Here is a 17,741-nt window from a genome sequence, read left to right as displayed (position 1 = left end):
CAACAAAGTTCAAAGAAAATCATCAAACAACGCTGCTCAGCAAAGAAGCCTTCCCAAGATCCTCACCAGCCTGGCAGTTCTCCCTCAACAACTAAATCTACCTAGAAAAACAAACAAAACTTAAAGTTATCTAAGGCAAAATGGAAAGAATCCCGTAAGCTGCCATGCAAACAGAATGACCAATTATTGTTTCTAGGATAACAATTTCAGAGGAATTGAATACATAATTTGGGGAGAATCTTTCTCATTTTTAAATATCTTAATATTTAGATATTGAAGTCATTAAGAAATAGATATACTAAGACAGAGGTTTTGGGGGGCAACCTGTGTCAAACCAGTTCAACTATTTAATGAACAGAAAGTGTGCATGGGGGCAAAAAATAAGAAGGAATAAGAGACACAGGGCACAATTATCACTAAAAATAAAGTTCAAAGACTCCAGTTAAGTGAGTTATATTACTCTGTGTAATGCAATTTAGAACACAAGCCATAACCGAGTGCATTTGACTGCGTTTGTGTACGTGTTTGAGAATAATGTCTGATCAGATGTAAAATATCAAAAATAGGTTTTACTCAAGCTGAGAACTGTCACAAGCTTTTGCAGAATTTCTGAAATTATGGAGCTTTTCTGTTTCAACTACAAGTTAATTCTGCTTCAACTTAAAATGCAAAGATCCCAAATGCTTGTTTTTAGGATTTTCAGATGGTTTAAAGAATTGTTCTTATTCTACTCACTGGTGCAGAGTTGTCTCTTGGTCCTCTGGATCTGACCATTCTTCCCAGCACTTCTATGCCATCAGAACTAATGTTCCCTGCCGCATTAATGGTCTTCTCACCTGCTTCTTTGCAGTCAATAATTATTTTGGCTGTAGTCTTGCTGATAACAACATGCAACTAAAGAAAAAAAAATATGCTTTAACATACAAAGGAGCACATATATTAATGCACTGCGCATATTTTGAAATAAGTTCTTAATTTCATGTTTGCTAACCAAACTGAGACTAAACCATAGCAACTAGAGCAGATGGCCTCTAGAGGTCCCTTCCAACCTGAATTACTCCACAATTCTAATCTGCTTAATGAATTTAGCATATTTCTCTGCTTAAGGAACACCTGCATAGATCCTGGCAAATTCCCTTATTTACTCAGGAAAAAATAATTTAGTACTGACAAAAGGTCTGTATAAAGTTCATACATCACTTAGATCTCTCAGAACCTTTGATTTATGTAATCAATAATATTTCCTGGGCCCTGTGTGATCCTGCTACACAGCATTAGATTTCACCTTCATAGCTGCTTGCAAAGCCAAAGCTAAGCCATAAAAGTTACTCTGTAAATTATACATCACCACACAGGAAAACCAGTGAAGTTTTTACACTGAAGGAATATCAAATCACATCAAATGCAGCTCAGAAAAGCAGAGCATAGCAAGTAAGTTTCTTCTGCCTTGACTTGCACTCTGCTTTCCATCACTGATGCAGCAAAAACATCCCCAACAGAGAGAACAATCCTTGTCACAATTGTCCTGCCACTAGCAAAACTCAGGCAAAAGAAACAGCAACTTTTTGGCAGGGGAGAGTCCAGATGAAGAGCTGGCAGATATGCAGTATATTCTCTGTATCAGTACACTACATGATGATCAGAACCCAAGGTGCAGGTGAGATCCATGAAGGACCTCTGTAACTGCTTTGCTCTGGGCTCAGCAGGAGCATTGCATTTGGTCTCGTGTCTTTCAAATTCATATATAACAAGGATCATAATTCAAAATGCAGAAAAATATTTAAGAGGAAAATTTGCTAGGGTCTTACACATTCTTCCAAAGCATGACTTTAAAAAGTCAGTGTTAGGCTTCTCTGACCTACCATCTCTTTCACAGCTAAAATGGAAGACTAGAGTAGTTAAAGAGAAATTGAGTTTTGAGAATACTATCCCACAATCCATTGACTCCATTTTGTTTTGTTTTGTTTTTTTTTTTAGAGAAAGATATAGAAATCAGGAATAAAATTGAACCACAAAAATACCTTCCACAACAAACACGCTACAATCCCTCATCCACTTTTGGAAATAATGTTACAAAATCTCTTACAGCCAAGACAAGTTCAACAGGTCATACCCCCTTAAAATACATTTTAAAATAACAACTCCGGTCAAAAGAAGGATAGCTTTTTTTGCACAACTTGTTCTTTACATTTTGGTTGACATTTCCAACCTAAACTTTAAAAGCAAAAGCCAATTAATTTCTAAATTCTACAACGCAAGTCAAGTATTTTTAATCAACTGTAAAATACAGGCATAAAGCATGAGATTAAAATTGATTAGATCAACTTTGTCATAAAAACAGTGATTTGTTTAATGTTAATTCAATATAGCAAAGACACTTAAGTTTAGTAAATGGCTCTGAACATGCAAAATACATTTCTTTTTGCAGTGGATGATCACATGAAGGAAGATTTCAAAACATGAAAATTTCCCATTCAGAGTGAACAGGATTTTTTTTTTTTTTTTTTTACTATTACCATTACTAACCTTATGAAAACTCCCATAAAATATCTTTCTTATTTCAGGACCTTCAAAAGTCACAGTTTGAAAATCTCCTTTGTAGTCGTAGTTAAAGAAAGTCAGAGTTTTACCACCATCTGTGTGAGAGTAAAAATAGGAATTCGTAGTTAAAGAAAGAAAAGGCCCAATACACTATTTGAAAATGTTGATTTTTTATTAAATAAAAAAGTTAAAGATGTCTGTTGTCTATTCTAAGAGAAGATATTAAAAACCAAAACACACACAAACAAAAAAACCACACAAGTAAACAGCCATTTGTAGAACTGTTTAAAAAATTAAATTCCATTTCGTTCAACATTTTGAAATTTGCATAGAATCATAGAATCACAGGATTGCTTAGGTTGGAAAGGACCTTCAAGATCATCTAGTCCAACCACAACCTAACCATACTGCTCTAACAACCCACTGCTAAATCATGTCCCCAAGCACCACATCCAGATGGTTTTTAAAAACATTCAGGGAAGGTGACTCAACCACCTCCCTGGGGAGCCTGTTCCAGTGCTAAACAGCCCTCTCTGTAAAGAAGTTTTTCCTGATATCCAACCTAAACCTCCCCTGGCGCAACTTGAGGCCATTTCCCCTTGTCCTGTCACCAGTGAGAAGAGACCAGCCCCGCTCTCGCTGCAAGCACCTTGCAGGTATTTGAAGAGAGCAATAAGGTCTCCCCTTAGCCTCCTCTTCCTCAGACTGAACAGCCCCAGTTCCTGTAGTCTCTCCTCATAGGGCATATTCTCCAAGCCCTTCACAAGCCTTGCTGCCCTTCTTTGGACCTTCTCCAGCACCTCAATATACTTTCTGTTCTGGGGCGCCCAAAACTGTACGCAGTACTCGAGGTGAGGCCTCACCAATGCTGAGTACAGGGGCAGAATTACTTCCCTAGTCCTGCTCACCACACCATTCCTGATACAAGCCAGGATGCCATTGGCCTTCTTGGCCACCTGGGCACACTGCTGGCTCATATTCAGCCGATTGTCCATCAGCACACCAAGGTCCCTTTCTGTCAGGCAGCTTTCCAGACACTCCTCCCCAAGCCTGTAAGGTTGCCTGGGGTTGTTGTGACCAAAGTGCAGGGCCCGACACTTGGTCCTGGTGAAACTCATATGGTTTACCTTGGCCCATCGATGCAGTCTATCCAGGTCCCTCTACTGCCTTTCTACCCTCTGGCAGATCAACACTCCCTCCCAACTTGGTGTCGTCTGCAAACTTACTGAGGGTGCACTCAATCCCCCCAACAAGATCATTAATAAAGATGTTGAATAGAAGAGGCCCCACCACCGAGCCCTGGGGGACACTGCTCGTGACTGGCCACTACTGGATTTAACTCCATTGACCACAACTCTCTGGGCCCGGTCATCCAGAGAGTGTTTCACCCAGCAGAGTGTATGCCCATCCAAACCATGGGCAGCCAGCTTCTCCACGAGGATGCTGTGGGGGACAGTGTTAAAGGCCTTACTGAAGTCCAGGTAGACCACATCAACAGCCTTGCCTTCATCCACTAAGCGAGTCACCTTGTCATAGAATGAAATCAGGTTTGTCAAACAGGATCTACCATTCATAAACCCATGCCGACTGGGCCTGATTCCGTGGTTGACCTTTAACTGATCCACAGTGTATCCTGAGATTATCCATTCCATAACCTTCCCTGGCACCGAGGTGAGACTGATAGGTCTGTAGCTACCAAGATCATCCTTCTGGCCCTTCTTGAAGATGGGAGTCATATTTGCTAGTCTCCGGTCAACTGGGACATTCCCTGTTAGCCAGGACTGTCGAAAGATGATGGAGGGAGGCCTGGCAACCACATCCACCAACTCCCTCAGCACTCTAGGGTGCAACCCTTCTGGCCCCACGGACTCTTGAGTGTCTAGCTTGCAGAGCAGGTCCAAAACCATCTCATCGTGGATTGTGCATGGCCTATTCTGCTCCCCATCCCCATCTGCCAGCTCAAGGGGCTGTGTGCTCAGGGCACAACAAGTCTTACTATTAAAGACTGAGGCGAAGAAGTCATGAACTAGTGCAAAGGTCAAAACTTTATGTGGAAAAATGACAGTGTTAATAACACTTTCAGTATCATTATTCCCAGTTTACAGCAGTGTACTCAAAATTTTACTCCAACTCCAAATTAGGCTCAGTTACATTCAATCTAGAAAACATCCACCAGAAACCACGACCTTCAGAGATTCAGGCAGTTATTTTAGCAGAAGATTAAAACACTGGCAATAATCAATCTAGACAAAGAACGAACCATTCATAAAGTTAAGGACTAAATCACAGATAGGATACAAAATACATACTATCTAAAATAACTCCAACCAGTGGTTCATATTGTTCATTTAAAATCTCCCAAAGAGCAAATGGTTCTTGAGGTGTATCGGGAAGTATACGAAAGAGAAATGTAATGGTGTAATCTGAAGGGAGACCTTCAGGGTGCAAATACCTGTAAAATAAATGAAATCTTTTAAACTGAAACAAATGTTAAATCTTGCGATTTACATATCAAGTGTTCACTTAACACATTTTCTACAAATCTATATTTGTCTTTGGAAATCAAGAGTGAGTAACAATACGAGTAAGCATTTCCAAAATCTGTTCAACTAGATAACTATCAAAAGAATGCTCATGTAAAACGGAGAATTTATCTTTTCCTTTGAAATTTACAAAGATGCCATTATTTTATTTCATTTCCTGAAGCTTGTAAGTTAGTGCTTGCAATTTAACTTAACCTTTCATTGTCAAATTCCAAAACAGGACAAAGAAATACCAGAAATGACTGCCTGTATTTTGAAAATGTCAATTAGCTTAATTCCTCAAATCACGCTAAAGGGATCTGAAAGAAACCTGGTACATTCATTTAACCAATTTATTTTCCCAATATATGATCCTTTCCATCTTAAGGTTTCTGACACTTTTAATATGTATAGATATGAATCACGCTGGAAAAAGAGTTAAATATGATAGATAATGTATATATTCCCACAGTGGTCTGTAGATGACTAGAGTTGATATTACACTGTACCTTCTCCAGAGAGAAAAAAGAGAGAGAATTTAACAGGTGTAAGAACAAAGCCTTAAAGTATGTCCATTATAAACGAACCAACAAAAGAAAATTCAATAAACAGATGGGGAAAACACTAGGTCTGGAGATACAGAAATTAAAACGGAGAATAGCATTAACGATACTCAGTGCACATATGAGATGAGAAAATACAAGCAGTATTATTCAGACATACCTGCACATCATCAAGAAAAAGGCATTCTCTGAACCACAAAAGAGACTGAAAGCCTAAAGAAGAAGTAAGATTGGGCTGGATTGGGCTGGGTGGCAGCCAGAGAAGGGCATATAAATGCAGCAGATCCAATCAGAAAGAAGCAGAAAAAGAAAAAGAAGTGAGCAATGCTAATCTCTGGAAATTCCACTCAATATAGACCCAGAAGGAAACTGAACAAGTAGAATGTAACACAGATCCAAGAAGGATGGCTCCAACTGGGAAACAACAGGATAATCACATAAAAAGAATAAGAAAACTTCTAATAAATGTATAAATCATTTCACAGTGCTATTCTTGACCTAAAGCAGCTTCCCACTCTCACACTTGAAAGAAGCTCTCTGACTTTCCACTCACTTTAGGCAAAGTCTAGGAAGATAAACAGATAAACCTTACTAGATTAACAATAATTTCAAAAGCCTTTCCTGAAAAGAAGCCATTCTGCACTCTGTGAGACCTCAGCCTTTCACAAAGGACTACTGATGTATGCCTGCATGAAATTGATAGATGCCAAACTAGCATCTACTTTTTCCTACAGCTGTTATTTTTGAAGGAAACCGGCTGGTTTGGTGTCCAAATGCGTTTGGTGTCCAAAGTCCTCAACCGGTTTCCTTCAAAAATTACCATAATGTAGATATGAACTAGTCTCTCTGCTCGTCTGACGTAAAAATAGCAACCCTTGAAATGAATAATTGTCTGCACTGGACAGTTAACTTCATGTGTTTTACAAATATTTATATATTAATACATACTTTGTAGGCTGGGACACCAGGGCATCCTTGTGCAGTCTGTAACATGGGTAAACATTAAATGTACCAGGTTCCATTGAAACCCCGTCAATGGCTGAAAACTCCTTTTCAACCAAGCCAAACATTTCCATCATTTTAAATCCTGGAAGACACCAAAATATGTATTTTATTAATTTAAATTAAATTAACACCACGTTACAGGAAAGAAAAAAATGACAAAGCCAATTGCATCAAAGAGTTTCCTGTCACCATCTGTATAACAGCTGTTAACGTAAAGGTTACTTTATTGCTAATATTGTGAAGAGCAGGTAATGAAAAAAAATTCCATAAATCCGGAACAAAAGCCAAACACAAAAATAGCTTACCTGCAAAGTTGTCACCATCTTTAAATATCAGTGGACAAGCTGAAAAAAAAAAAAAAAAAAAAAAAAGAAGGATACATTTAAGGATACAAGTGTGGTCCCATCAGGTCAGAACAATGGTCTACTCTGCTCAGTACTCTATCCTGAAAAGTAGCAAAAGGAGATGCTGCCTAGGAAAGGCATGCAAGTCTGGCCACTTTCCACTCATTCAGTTTTGCTCCTCAGAATCCACAATGGCTGCAGCAAAGATGTCAGAGGGTGCACCCCTGCACGTTCCACATAATAGCGCTTTATACAACTGCTGTCCATGAATTTGTTTACTCCTTCTAGGAACCTGACTTCAAAGCCTCCTGTGGCAAAAATTCACTGCCCGCTGTGTAAAAAAGTATGTCTTATATTACGCTTTAACCAGATGCCCCCAGTTCTCAATCTGTGCCCTCCAACCTAAGTCTACCTCCAGTTTAATTAATTTTAATTAATACTTCAGCAGGCATTCTCTGTACCTTTTCAAACTCCACACATAGCCTTCATGGGAGAGACTGTTAATGCATACAGTCCTTAAGATATGTGCACACATATTAACTATCTGTGAATCTGTTTCTTTTATCTCACTCCTTGCAGGGAAGAAAGCACACTAATCTCCTCCAGGAAAGGTGCCCTAGGAAATCAATAAGTGTACGTGGAAGGTGTCAAATATGACACCCCACAGCACTTACTTTTGGAGATCACTTTTGGAATACAAGCACAAGTGACAAATAAATACTACCGTTGAACATTCTCAACATTCGAAGTTCTCTCTAACACTGAAAGTAGGTACTGGTCAAAAACGAAGAATTGAGGGGACACACACAACATTCTTGCATTCACCAGCTCAATGCATGCTTCCAGTACTCCTTATAGTCACCAGTGATTCATATCAGCTATACACTGCCTACTTCCTGATTTATGTATCAGAAAACACATTGGGGCATACACCTAAAACCATGTGAATTATTGACCTCTAACCATCAGGTGTTTTTCCAGAATGTCTTCCACTTGTTTTTCATAAAGGGCCCGAAGTGTGGCATTCTGAGAGATTTCAAAGAATTTGGGCTTGTTTCAAAACTCAAACAACTTACTTTTTTCCCCTGTTCTGTTCTAGATTTTTACCAAACAACCATTAATTTTACTGAAATTGTAACACCTCCATCTCCTTATTTTTTATGGAAGTAACATTACAGCTATAATATCAGCATCAAATTATGTTTAGAAGAACAATTTTCATAAATATGTCTTAACACTAAATTGTTACCAAAAAGCCTGTAGTATTTAGCACTTATTTTAGAAATAAGTCAAATGGCTAACTTGCTGATGCAGTTTCACAAACAAAAGTGATCAGCTCATCTTCAATCTTTGTAAAGGCATCAAAGTCATCCACAAAGAAGACATGTCTTTCACTGGGCTTGCTGCCAATATTAACTAACTCCGAATAATCAGCATCAGCAACTCCAATAGCAAAAAAGCTGAAACCTGTAAAACAAAAAGGAACACCTTTGTGAGTTATTCATTTAAAGAATGGAAATGAAATACGAACACAGCTTGATTTTGGCTCCTTTCCTGATTAAAAACAGTAGTGGAAATTTTATTATTGTTCTGTCACACAGGACAATTCACACATGTAATCAAAAAGAAAGGTGATACATCCTCAGTGAAATATTTCTTTGGGCCATTTATGCTTCATCTGTTAATTAAAACTTAATGCTCAAGTGTTCTCTTGAAAACATAAAGACTAGATAATTGTTTAAAGTTTTATCATATGTTTAAATTCTTTTTTAATTTAATGTTGTACTGTATCATCCATAAACATTACTAATCATTTTAGGCAAAATGTTGGAAGAACATATTAAGCATATCATAAGTATAAATCACAAAAATCAATTTCCTATAGGTATTCTACAGATTTTGTTCTGTGCCGTATATTAATCAGAATGTTTGAGCTACTGCTACCTCATGAGTGAACACTGAAACGCATTCTTGTTTTATCAGCAATTTAACTGCACTGATCAAATCTGTTGTATGCAATCTGCATGAATATATTCTGAACTTTGAGCTGGGCTTCAAAGATTTAAATGAAATGAGAATCATATCCTATATCTTCAAGGAACAGTAAATTAAGCAAAAGTTTTTCTCCGTTTTCCTTTCCACAAAAGATAAAGACCCTGTCAACATCAGGCTGAATATTGTTGATGGACATACCATTCATGTACAGCTCAAGCTCAAATTTACTCCAGTCAAACAAAATTTTCTTTATGTTTGAATGAGGCCCAGGGACATTTATTACCTTCTGCAGAGCTTTTAGCGTAACAAAACTTTGATTTAATACATTTAATGTCCAATTTAATGTCAAATATCACTTTCGTTTTCTTGATTGCAGTTTAAAACAACGTATCCATGCCCTACTATTTTGTAACATCTTATTTAAAAAGGCAGTGAATTCAGCATCTAAGAATGATGCAAGCAGGCAACTAAACTCAATGACTACACTGGATTTCAGGAATCAGTAATATCCACTGTTATCTTCATAGATGCCAAAGTCTAAAGACTAATTACAAAGCACATATTTAATTTCTTCTTAGACCTCCTCACATCAAAATGATTATATCCTTTATCTTCTGCCCTTTAGCTTCATTCTATGTGACAACTGGTGTCCTTAGGATTTTGATACAAACCTCAGTCATTTCTATATAACCAACCCTATTCTTACCTTTAAGCACATAACAGTGTGCCTCTTTATTTAAAATCAGTGTTAAAAAACAAAAAAGCAATGATTGCAAGATGAGAGCAGATCAGAACCAGCAAAAGAACATATGGGAGAACTTCAAAGGACCTCTTGTATTCAAAACAAAACAGTTCACTTTGCTGGTAACCGTAAGACTACATTCCATAGACAATAGCACAGATTCATATGACCATGTCCCCTAAATTCTTCGCCATGGGAACAATTCCATGAACTGCTACATTTGCTGTTTTATTTAAACTTGGAAAACATTCTGGAACAAAATTTACCCTATTTTTTCTCTAAACTTAAGTAGTTATTACTAATGGAAAAAAAAAAGGAAAATACGAAAAGTTCTTAAAACTACACATTTTACCATCTAGTTGCATTTCTCTGGAGACTTTGTTCACATCATCCTGTGATCGCCCATCAGTAATGACAACCAAAACCTTTGGAATGCCCCTTCTCATGCCTGCCTCTCCAGTAAACAAGACTTCTCTCGCGTGTTTAATGGCTTTGCCTGAAACAGAAAAAATTGTCAACATACTGTCTCTGTGACATAAAACCAATTTCTATTGGCTTTTCATATAAAATGTTAGATATTGATGAAAGGAGAAATCTCCACATGCTCTGTCTCAAAAATGCCTGCCCAGATGTATGATTTAAGACCTGAATAATTATCATGAGACCGAAGAAAGCTGAGGACTTAGCTGTAAACAGATTTCAGTAGGAGCTGTTGGATCCTTGGCAGTCTGTAAAATAGTGTATTCTGTTGATATTAAAATAGAGATTTAGAATTTTAGTTTTGACCACAAGTTTTGAAAATTTGACAGCTTCAGTCATCAGTTTCTTCAGTCCAGAAGGCAAAGTTGAAGAACATTACATTGTTGGGAAAGGGTATTTGGTGCAGGCTAGAAGTAACAATATATTCCCTTTTTTGTCTGTAGGGGCACATCCAGGTAACAATTGAAAGTGCCATAGTAGCATTTTCTTGAGTAAATTGAAAACGTGTCATTTTGATACTACTGAAACTCAATGCAGTGCAACAGCTGCAAGAAATTTCTGCGCAGTCTGAGAATAATAAAACATATGGTTTCCAACTTAAACCTTAACCCTTTCAGTACTCATCTTCAATTTCTTCCCATCAGAGAGATATCCTTAAGGATTAATTAAAATGTAACTGCATTCGCTTAATAGATCTGTTCTCCCAGCTCAGTCTTAACTATAACACTGAGGCTTAACTGTCCTGGCTTATAACCAAGCAGACCATCCACTTTGCCCACTTTTTCTCAATATTCTCTGCAGGCTCCTTCCCACATTCTCCCTCCTCACAATTTTCAACCTGCTAAGTTGATTTCCTCTTCCATAAACTCAAAAGCTCAACTCTCTTCTCCCCTCCTCCCTCCCTCCCTGACCGTTTATCTCACTGTTGGGCAGAGGGCTGAATGCTCAGCAGTAGAGGGTGAAGGGTGCAAACTGCGGAAGCCTTCAAAGTCCAACTTCTCATCTCCGGTGTGTAGCTACCACATTCTCATTGCTTGTACAGTGATGTCTTAAACCATTTAGCAAAGGAAAATAAAACAGAATCCTAGAATCGTTCAAGTTGAAAGGGGCCCTTGAAGGTCATCTAGTTCAACTCCCCTGCAATGAACAGGGACATCTACAGCTAGATCATGTTGCTCAGAGCGCTGTCCAGCCTGACCTTGAATGTCTTCCAGGGACAGGCCATCCACTGCCTCTCTGGGCAGCCTGTTCTAGTGCCTCACAACTCTTACTGAGGCTAAATGCTGTACAGAGAAAAGCAGGGACAAAATCTGTATCATAATCATGACCTTTCTCACCTGTTTTTGTATTTCCTCCTTTGTAGGCTATTTTCTGAATAGCCTCAAGAAGAGTCTCTTTTGTTTTGTATGCATTTAATTTAAATTCTGTCCTGGGATCATCACTGAATTGAATTATTGCCACCTGTGCATACAGAAGATGTGTTTATTATTAGAGCACCACTCAGCGTTTACAAGCACAAAGTAAGAGAATTAGAGCATTTAAAACAAGGATTTATCTTGTAATTTTGCTTTATCCTTAAATTGAAGCCAGAACTTTCTTCTTTCAAAAAGCTTTCAAAAAATAAAGTTTAATTTTACTCTCCAAAGCTTTGGCAACCACCTAAAACTTTCTGGTTCCATTTTGCAGCAAACAGAATGAGAAAAGTAATACTCACTTTGGCAAAAGTACTCTCAATCTAGCCCAAAAGCAAAATCCTACTTACAGATGCTCACATATGTAGTTACTTACACGTGTACAGTTACTTGCACACAGAACTGCAAGGACTTTATTCAGTTTCCATGAATGAATAGCTGCACAAAAGCAAGGTACAGCTGGGCAGCAACACTGAAGCAAGTAATAGAAGCGTGCAAGAACATGCTCTGATATATGCTGTTATCTGAGTCAAGACCTTGTTTCAATACTATATATTAAATCTCTACAATGCACAAAACACATTAAGCTTTACAGTCTCTAAATGGTGCTCCTGAGGTGAAAGGAGCTACTCTCATCCTTAAACTAAGCATGCATGACAGATTCTGAAGCACCACGAGCAATAAATGAACTAAATGAACTTTTCATTTTTCTTATCAACACCACTTCTAGCTTACTAAGATATAAACACCACAGTGAGTACTTATACAATAACATTAACAAAACAAATCTCATTAGATTGATTCAGAGGTGACTGATGTGATACTTCAAGCTTGCAAAATTCATGCCATGAATTTTACCACATGATGTGCGTAAAATAAGATATTAAAATAACAGCTGCCATAAAGCAGTTTATATTATCTAAGTAAATGTGCAATTATGTCAATAACATTTTGATTCATTTCACTTCTGGTGCCCCCTCTGTCTCTAGATGTTGATTACCTGTGTTCCATCAGGGCCAATCTTATCCAAAGCTCCAACAGTGCTATACAGAAAGCTAATTATTTTATTGAAATTGTCATCTCCAATACTCCATGATCCATCCACCAGGAACACCAGGTCAGCTTTAGCTGCTTTGCACACTGGGAAAAAAAACAACAACAAGTATTCTGGAATTAAAGCAACACCTCAACTCCTCTGGAAATAATAAATCACTTTAGAAAATACAACTGTCACGAAAAGCCCTTTTTAAATGTTAATAATGCTTTAGCAAACTGACCTGCTGGTATTGATTTTAGTGTAGGTGCAGAACCAGCTGAGCTCTGCAAGGGGTGAATGATCTGTACTGACAGAAAACACTTCAAGGCCATAACAGTTATTTAAATTGGGATAGCCATCTTAATATTTATTTAGGTTGTTAAATAAAGTCACACATGCAATTTGAATGACATCACAAGAATCAGTATTCCACTGTAGAGGTTCTCTGTGGAATCTAGTCCACGCCTTAGCTCCCCCCCTTAACTGCAGTATTTAGGAGCAGAGCAGGTATCCCCCGTATCATCTTATTTTAGCATGTTCTTATGCAAAATAGCATGCAGAGCTCTACACATGCCCTCGAGTCATGCACTCTTTCACAGGAACTGGGAAACTTCAGTGCACAACAGAATCCAATTCTATTGGGGGTCAGAATATAGCAAGGTTAGTTTTTAAACATATTTCATCTTGAAAAAAGTTGCTCTCCTAAATCCACAGAATGGCATAGAAAGATACATATCTGTGTTTAGTTTTCTGCTGATTACACCTTGGATAAAAAAAAAAAAAAAAGCTCTTTTTCCTGAACTTAGGGATTAAATTCTCAATTGCTGTAAACCACTTCAAGCTGATGGATTTGGTCCTCAGTTTCCAGCAATAATGATCCCCTCACAGAAGTATTTATGTGACTGTACAAAACACTGCATGTTCAATTGATAAACAAATGGAAGCCTGCATTTAAAGAACCTGAACATGGCCAACAATTTTGACATTAACTGAAGTAGACATATTTTTAAAAATCGTGCTGTTTTAGAAGTTCAACTATCCCTAGGATATCTGCTTCAGTTGCAAAATATGCATGGTTTAAGAGTTCTGGAAAAAGAAAATTTCACAGATGTTAACCCTCCTTTCTGCAACTTTCAACAATACAATCATGACGTCAGATTTTTGGCTCATTAAATTTAAGCCAGCTGCCTTAACAGCGTAGTCGTAGCAAATGCATTTTGACATCTGATCTCCACAGGTCTAAAATAGTGTCAGAAGCAGAAAATCATTGCATCAACATCTTAAAACGATTACAAATCCACACATGGAGCACTTACCCTCTTTTGCAGGAGGGATTGTAGGTGGGGGTGATGTTGTTGAAGGAGAAGTCGGTGGCTGAGTTGGAAATGGTACTGAAGAATAAAAGCAAGGAATGTAAAAATGCTTCCAAGAGAAGCCCAACTTATTTTACCTATAATAAACACAGCATTTTCCACTCATCTCCACATTCCAAATTCATTATCTTTAACCAACTAGTAATGCAACTGGACAGAAAGATAGGTGAGTGTGTCTTCCTCTACTGATCACCTGAAAAATCTACTATTAGACAGCAATTAGTGGGTGTACTTCAGTGTGAATGACAACAGGTTGGTGAAATACTACAGGAACTGTCCATTTCTGTGTTCAACAGTGTAGTAGACCATGTGGTAGCCCCATTCTTGACATATTATCCTTAATTCATTTCATAAAACATCAGTGTTCTTTTCCTTTCTGATCATATCTAGTCCTTAATCACAGAAAGTGTATCTCCACCCACACTGCAAGGAAGAAGAGATTAGTCCTGCCACCCAAAACGCTGAGAGCAAGCCAGTATCTGCATCCAGAGCAAATCACAGCCATATTTTTCTGAATTCTCTGAAAGACCCTGTTATGTTTCCAGCTAGAAATGCAGTTCCTAGCTGCAGGACTGCAGCTTCAGTGTTTGCAGCAAAGTTTACTAAGGCTGCCGTACAGAAAACTGGTTACTCTGTCTTCACCTGCTCCTAAAAATAAGGTTTGGATTGACAGACTCTCGGAAACCTACCTAAATATAAGATCACTGGCTGAAAGCCTTGCTGTGTGCAAGAGCTCCATTTAGTTCACTTTGAGATAGTTTTGGCTGAATTCTCAGAGATAACAACCATGCATTTTGATGTCTGTAGATGAGGAAAAGTTTTAACCTTGGTTCAATAGCATTTTTTTTCAATTTTTGTCAGTACAATGATCATAAGAAGCAACAGGTGACATAAAAACATCATGCCTTCAAGTAAGACTACTTACTATTTGCTACAATATATGTGATGTTTAATAGGCAGCAAATAGAGATAAATACAACAACTTCAGGAAAGACATCTATCCTTGGAAATGCTTAGTGCAAATAGGACTCATTACAAGCCCCATGTTCACACCCACGTTTACTCCCACTGAAATTGATGTTTTTCCATTGGCTTCAACAGAAAAAAGGACCAAGACTCTGAAACATGTACAAAGAAACTAATGTCCAGGACCTCCATGGACTCAGACAGGCCAGGAGCTTCCACTTATAAAGAGTCACAAGTTGCACTGCAGTACTCAGAGCACAAGGAAGGCAGGTGCCATCTTGAAACAGTGTCTTTTTCTGATATGATACAAAAGTTTCTTTGCATGAGAAATGGACATACAGGCCCAAGTATCCTCTGCCCTGCTTATCCTCCTAGCTCCCCAAACTGCAGAGCATACAAAATGCATTTCTCATGCACCAGTGAAAGTATCTCCTGTATGTAGACCCAAAGTATGGGCAGGTAAACTAGTAGAGGACAACAATAAATGCTACCAACTCTGAGAGAAGGGTAACAGTGCTGTGGTATGTAGCAATATAGTATGAGAAGTGTACCATCTAGACTGAAACTAAGCTTGAAGAAAGAAAGAAAATATTAAAATACGTTTATTTCATTCTGTTAACCTCTTATTTTGTTTTATGGTATTCTGAATGCATGATAATAGGGTCTTGCCTTCAGAAACGGTTGCAAAGGGAGTTTTGTCTCATGTTACTGAGAATAATACTAGAATAGTTTGCTTTTTCTTCTTTTCAGGTATATAAGCAGACTGGGTACCAAAGTCTCATTTAACTTTGCCTTACCCAGACTCTGGTGAAAATTTTACTAAATGACAAGAACTGGAGCGTATAAAACTTTCACAGTTTGCTTCGTATTTCTGTTGTTTTTTTTTTTTCCTTTGTATTTTTACAGAGTCACAGAATTTCAGAGTATCCTCTAGTGAGATTTTTCATGAAGAAATCTAACCCACTTTCCTGGTTTCACTCTCATTAAAATGTCCAGTAGCACTGGGGAATGTGACTTCATAAATTATACAAAGCAGTGGAGTAAGAATCCTCTGGAGAAAGCAGCCTTTTGTGCACTTCTGTGGAGGAGTCACAATGTAGTGGAAAGAATAAAAACTGCTAAAGGAAGCTAAATAGGAATAGCACATTTGTAGAAAATCAAACAAAAAAGTAGAAGCAAACAAGCAATATTGCTGCTGGCTGAACTCTTCTCTGCTGCACTCACATGTGGTCTCCATGATGCTTACAGCAGGGCCCTCAATCTCCTGAAGCTGTGCATGGACGCTGATTTTATATTCAGTTCCAGGCATTAGCTCAAAGAAGCAATGTCTAGGCGTCCCTCCACCAAGATTTACCTCTTGTTTTTTCCCATCTGGAATTAAAAAAAAAAACCATTAAAACATAGTTTCCATTGCAGTTTTACTGAATAACTTAATATAAGTCTGAAATTAGGATGGAACTTGACAGCCAGTGAAAGGCAAGTGGTTGACAGAAACTTATAAACCACATGCTGCCTTATTTCTTGAAATTCACCTCTCTGCAGTGATCTGTGGGGGACATCTCATGATACATCCCTTGTATAAAGTAGCAGCTGAAGGATGTGTCAGATGTCTGCACAAAAAGAGATGAATTTTGCCCCTTTCACTGAAGTTAATAAAAACACTAACACTGTCATCAATGGGCTTTGGATCTGGTCCTAAATTATCAGAGTCTAATGAGGAATTGTTGCATTATGCAATTCCATGGCATCCTTTGTCTATGGCTCTGGTTCTCAGAGTCTATAATGTGCTTAGTAATTGCAAGAGAGACTAAAGTACACATTGTACTCCAGCTTCCATCAGTAACCACTTAAAATGTTGGTTAAGGAATAAGGGTTTACAGGATTTTCAGATAAAGTCTGTTAAATTCTGAACTGGACAGCAAGTTCACAATGGAAAAAAGCCTGGATACTGCAAATAGCACATGGCGTATTTTAATAATAACAAGAAAGTTGTCAGCACAATTTATAATTTATACTATAAAGAATTACAGCAAAATATAAGTAACTGATCTCACATTCTACAGAGTATAAACACAAAATGCCAATCATTCGCTGCCAAGGAAAAAACATCTGATGCTTGCCAGGGGCTGTTAGATTAGTATAAAAATAAATGATCACTGCCTGAATAAGTCACATACCCTGTATGACAATCAGAACTCTTCAGGATAGATGTCAATATGAAGCAGTTGTTCACCTTCAAGCTTATTCTGCTCATATTTAAGCTCTGTTGGCTCAGTTAAAGCAATTCTGGCAGTTCTATAAGATGGGGAACAAGGTACCAAGAATGCAGAATACTAGCTAGCTAGGAAATCTGTGCTGCCTTTTGCTAGTAAAGATCTCTGCTTTCTGAACAGCTTGTCTGTATTTCAGGCCTTAAGATAGACCATTTCACTTGCCATAACACAGAAAGGTCATTAATCTTCTATAATCAAATTAGTATTACTTTTCATGATACCTTTGATAAATGCCATTAAATGTTATTAACTACACATCTCCTAAATTATCCAAGCTTCTAATTTGTCACCACTCAAAAGATATACACTGGGGATAAGAGAATAACTGCACAAAATGTGACTTCCCAAAATCTCTTCTGGCTACACCCGAGAATCACAGTGAAACAGAAGAGACATCGCTGCATATATAATCTGTGCTAAAAGCACCAACCACATGTTGCCACATAAAAATATCTTCTGCTTATCTAACTCATGTTAGGTTAGTAACGT

General features: G+C 37.9%; 1 protein-coding gene across 8 annotated transcripts in view; it reads right to left on the bottom strand.

Annotated features, from left to right (window-relative positions):
* COL14A1 (collagen type XIV alpha 1 chain) overlaps window positions 1-17,741 on the bottom strand; it is a 118,443-nt gene that overhangs the window by 39,160 nt on the left and 61,542 nt on the right. For all 8 annotated transcript variants that reach the window (XR_002434900.1, XM_021385898.1, XM_021385899.1 and 5 more), the window contains exons 24-34: window positions 16,204-16,350; window positions 13,957-14,031; window positions 12,605-12,744; window positions 11,530-11,653; window positions 10,065-10,208; window positions 8,278-8,442; window positions 6,937-6,975; window positions 6,575-6,713; window positions 4,851-4,993; window positions 2,527-2,636; window positions 736-894 (exon numbers count right to left, since the gene is read on the bottom strand). Coding sequence is in view for 7 of the 8 variants with exons in the window: in XM_021385898.1 (XP_021241573.1) it covers window positions 736-894; window positions 2,527-2,636; window positions 4,851-4,993; window positions 6,575-6,713; window positions 6,937-6,975; window positions 8,278-8,442; window positions 10,065-10,208; window positions 11,530-11,653; window positions 12,605-12,744; window positions 13,957-14,031; window positions 16,204-16,350 (1,385 nt within the window). In the remaining variant the exon portion in view is untranslated. The remainder of the gene's footprint in view (window positions 1-735; window positions 895-2,526; window positions 2,637-4,850; window positions 4,994-6,574; window positions 6,714-6,936; window positions 6,976-8,277; window positions 8,443-10,064; window positions 10,209-11,529; window positions 11,654-12,604; window positions 12,745-13,956; window positions 14,032-16,203; window positions 16,351-17,741) is intronic.

Source organism: Numida meleagris, chromosome 2 (assembly GCF_002078875.1).
Source record: "Numida meleagris isolate 19003 breed g44 Domestic line chromosome 2, NumMel1.0, whole genome shotgun sequence".
Lineage (NCBI taxonomy): Eukaryota > Metazoa > Chordata > Aves > Galliformes > Numididae > Numida > Numida meleagris.
The sequence above is the reverse complement of the archived record's forward strand: the minus strand, read 5'-3'. Positions and strand labels throughout refer to the sequence as shown.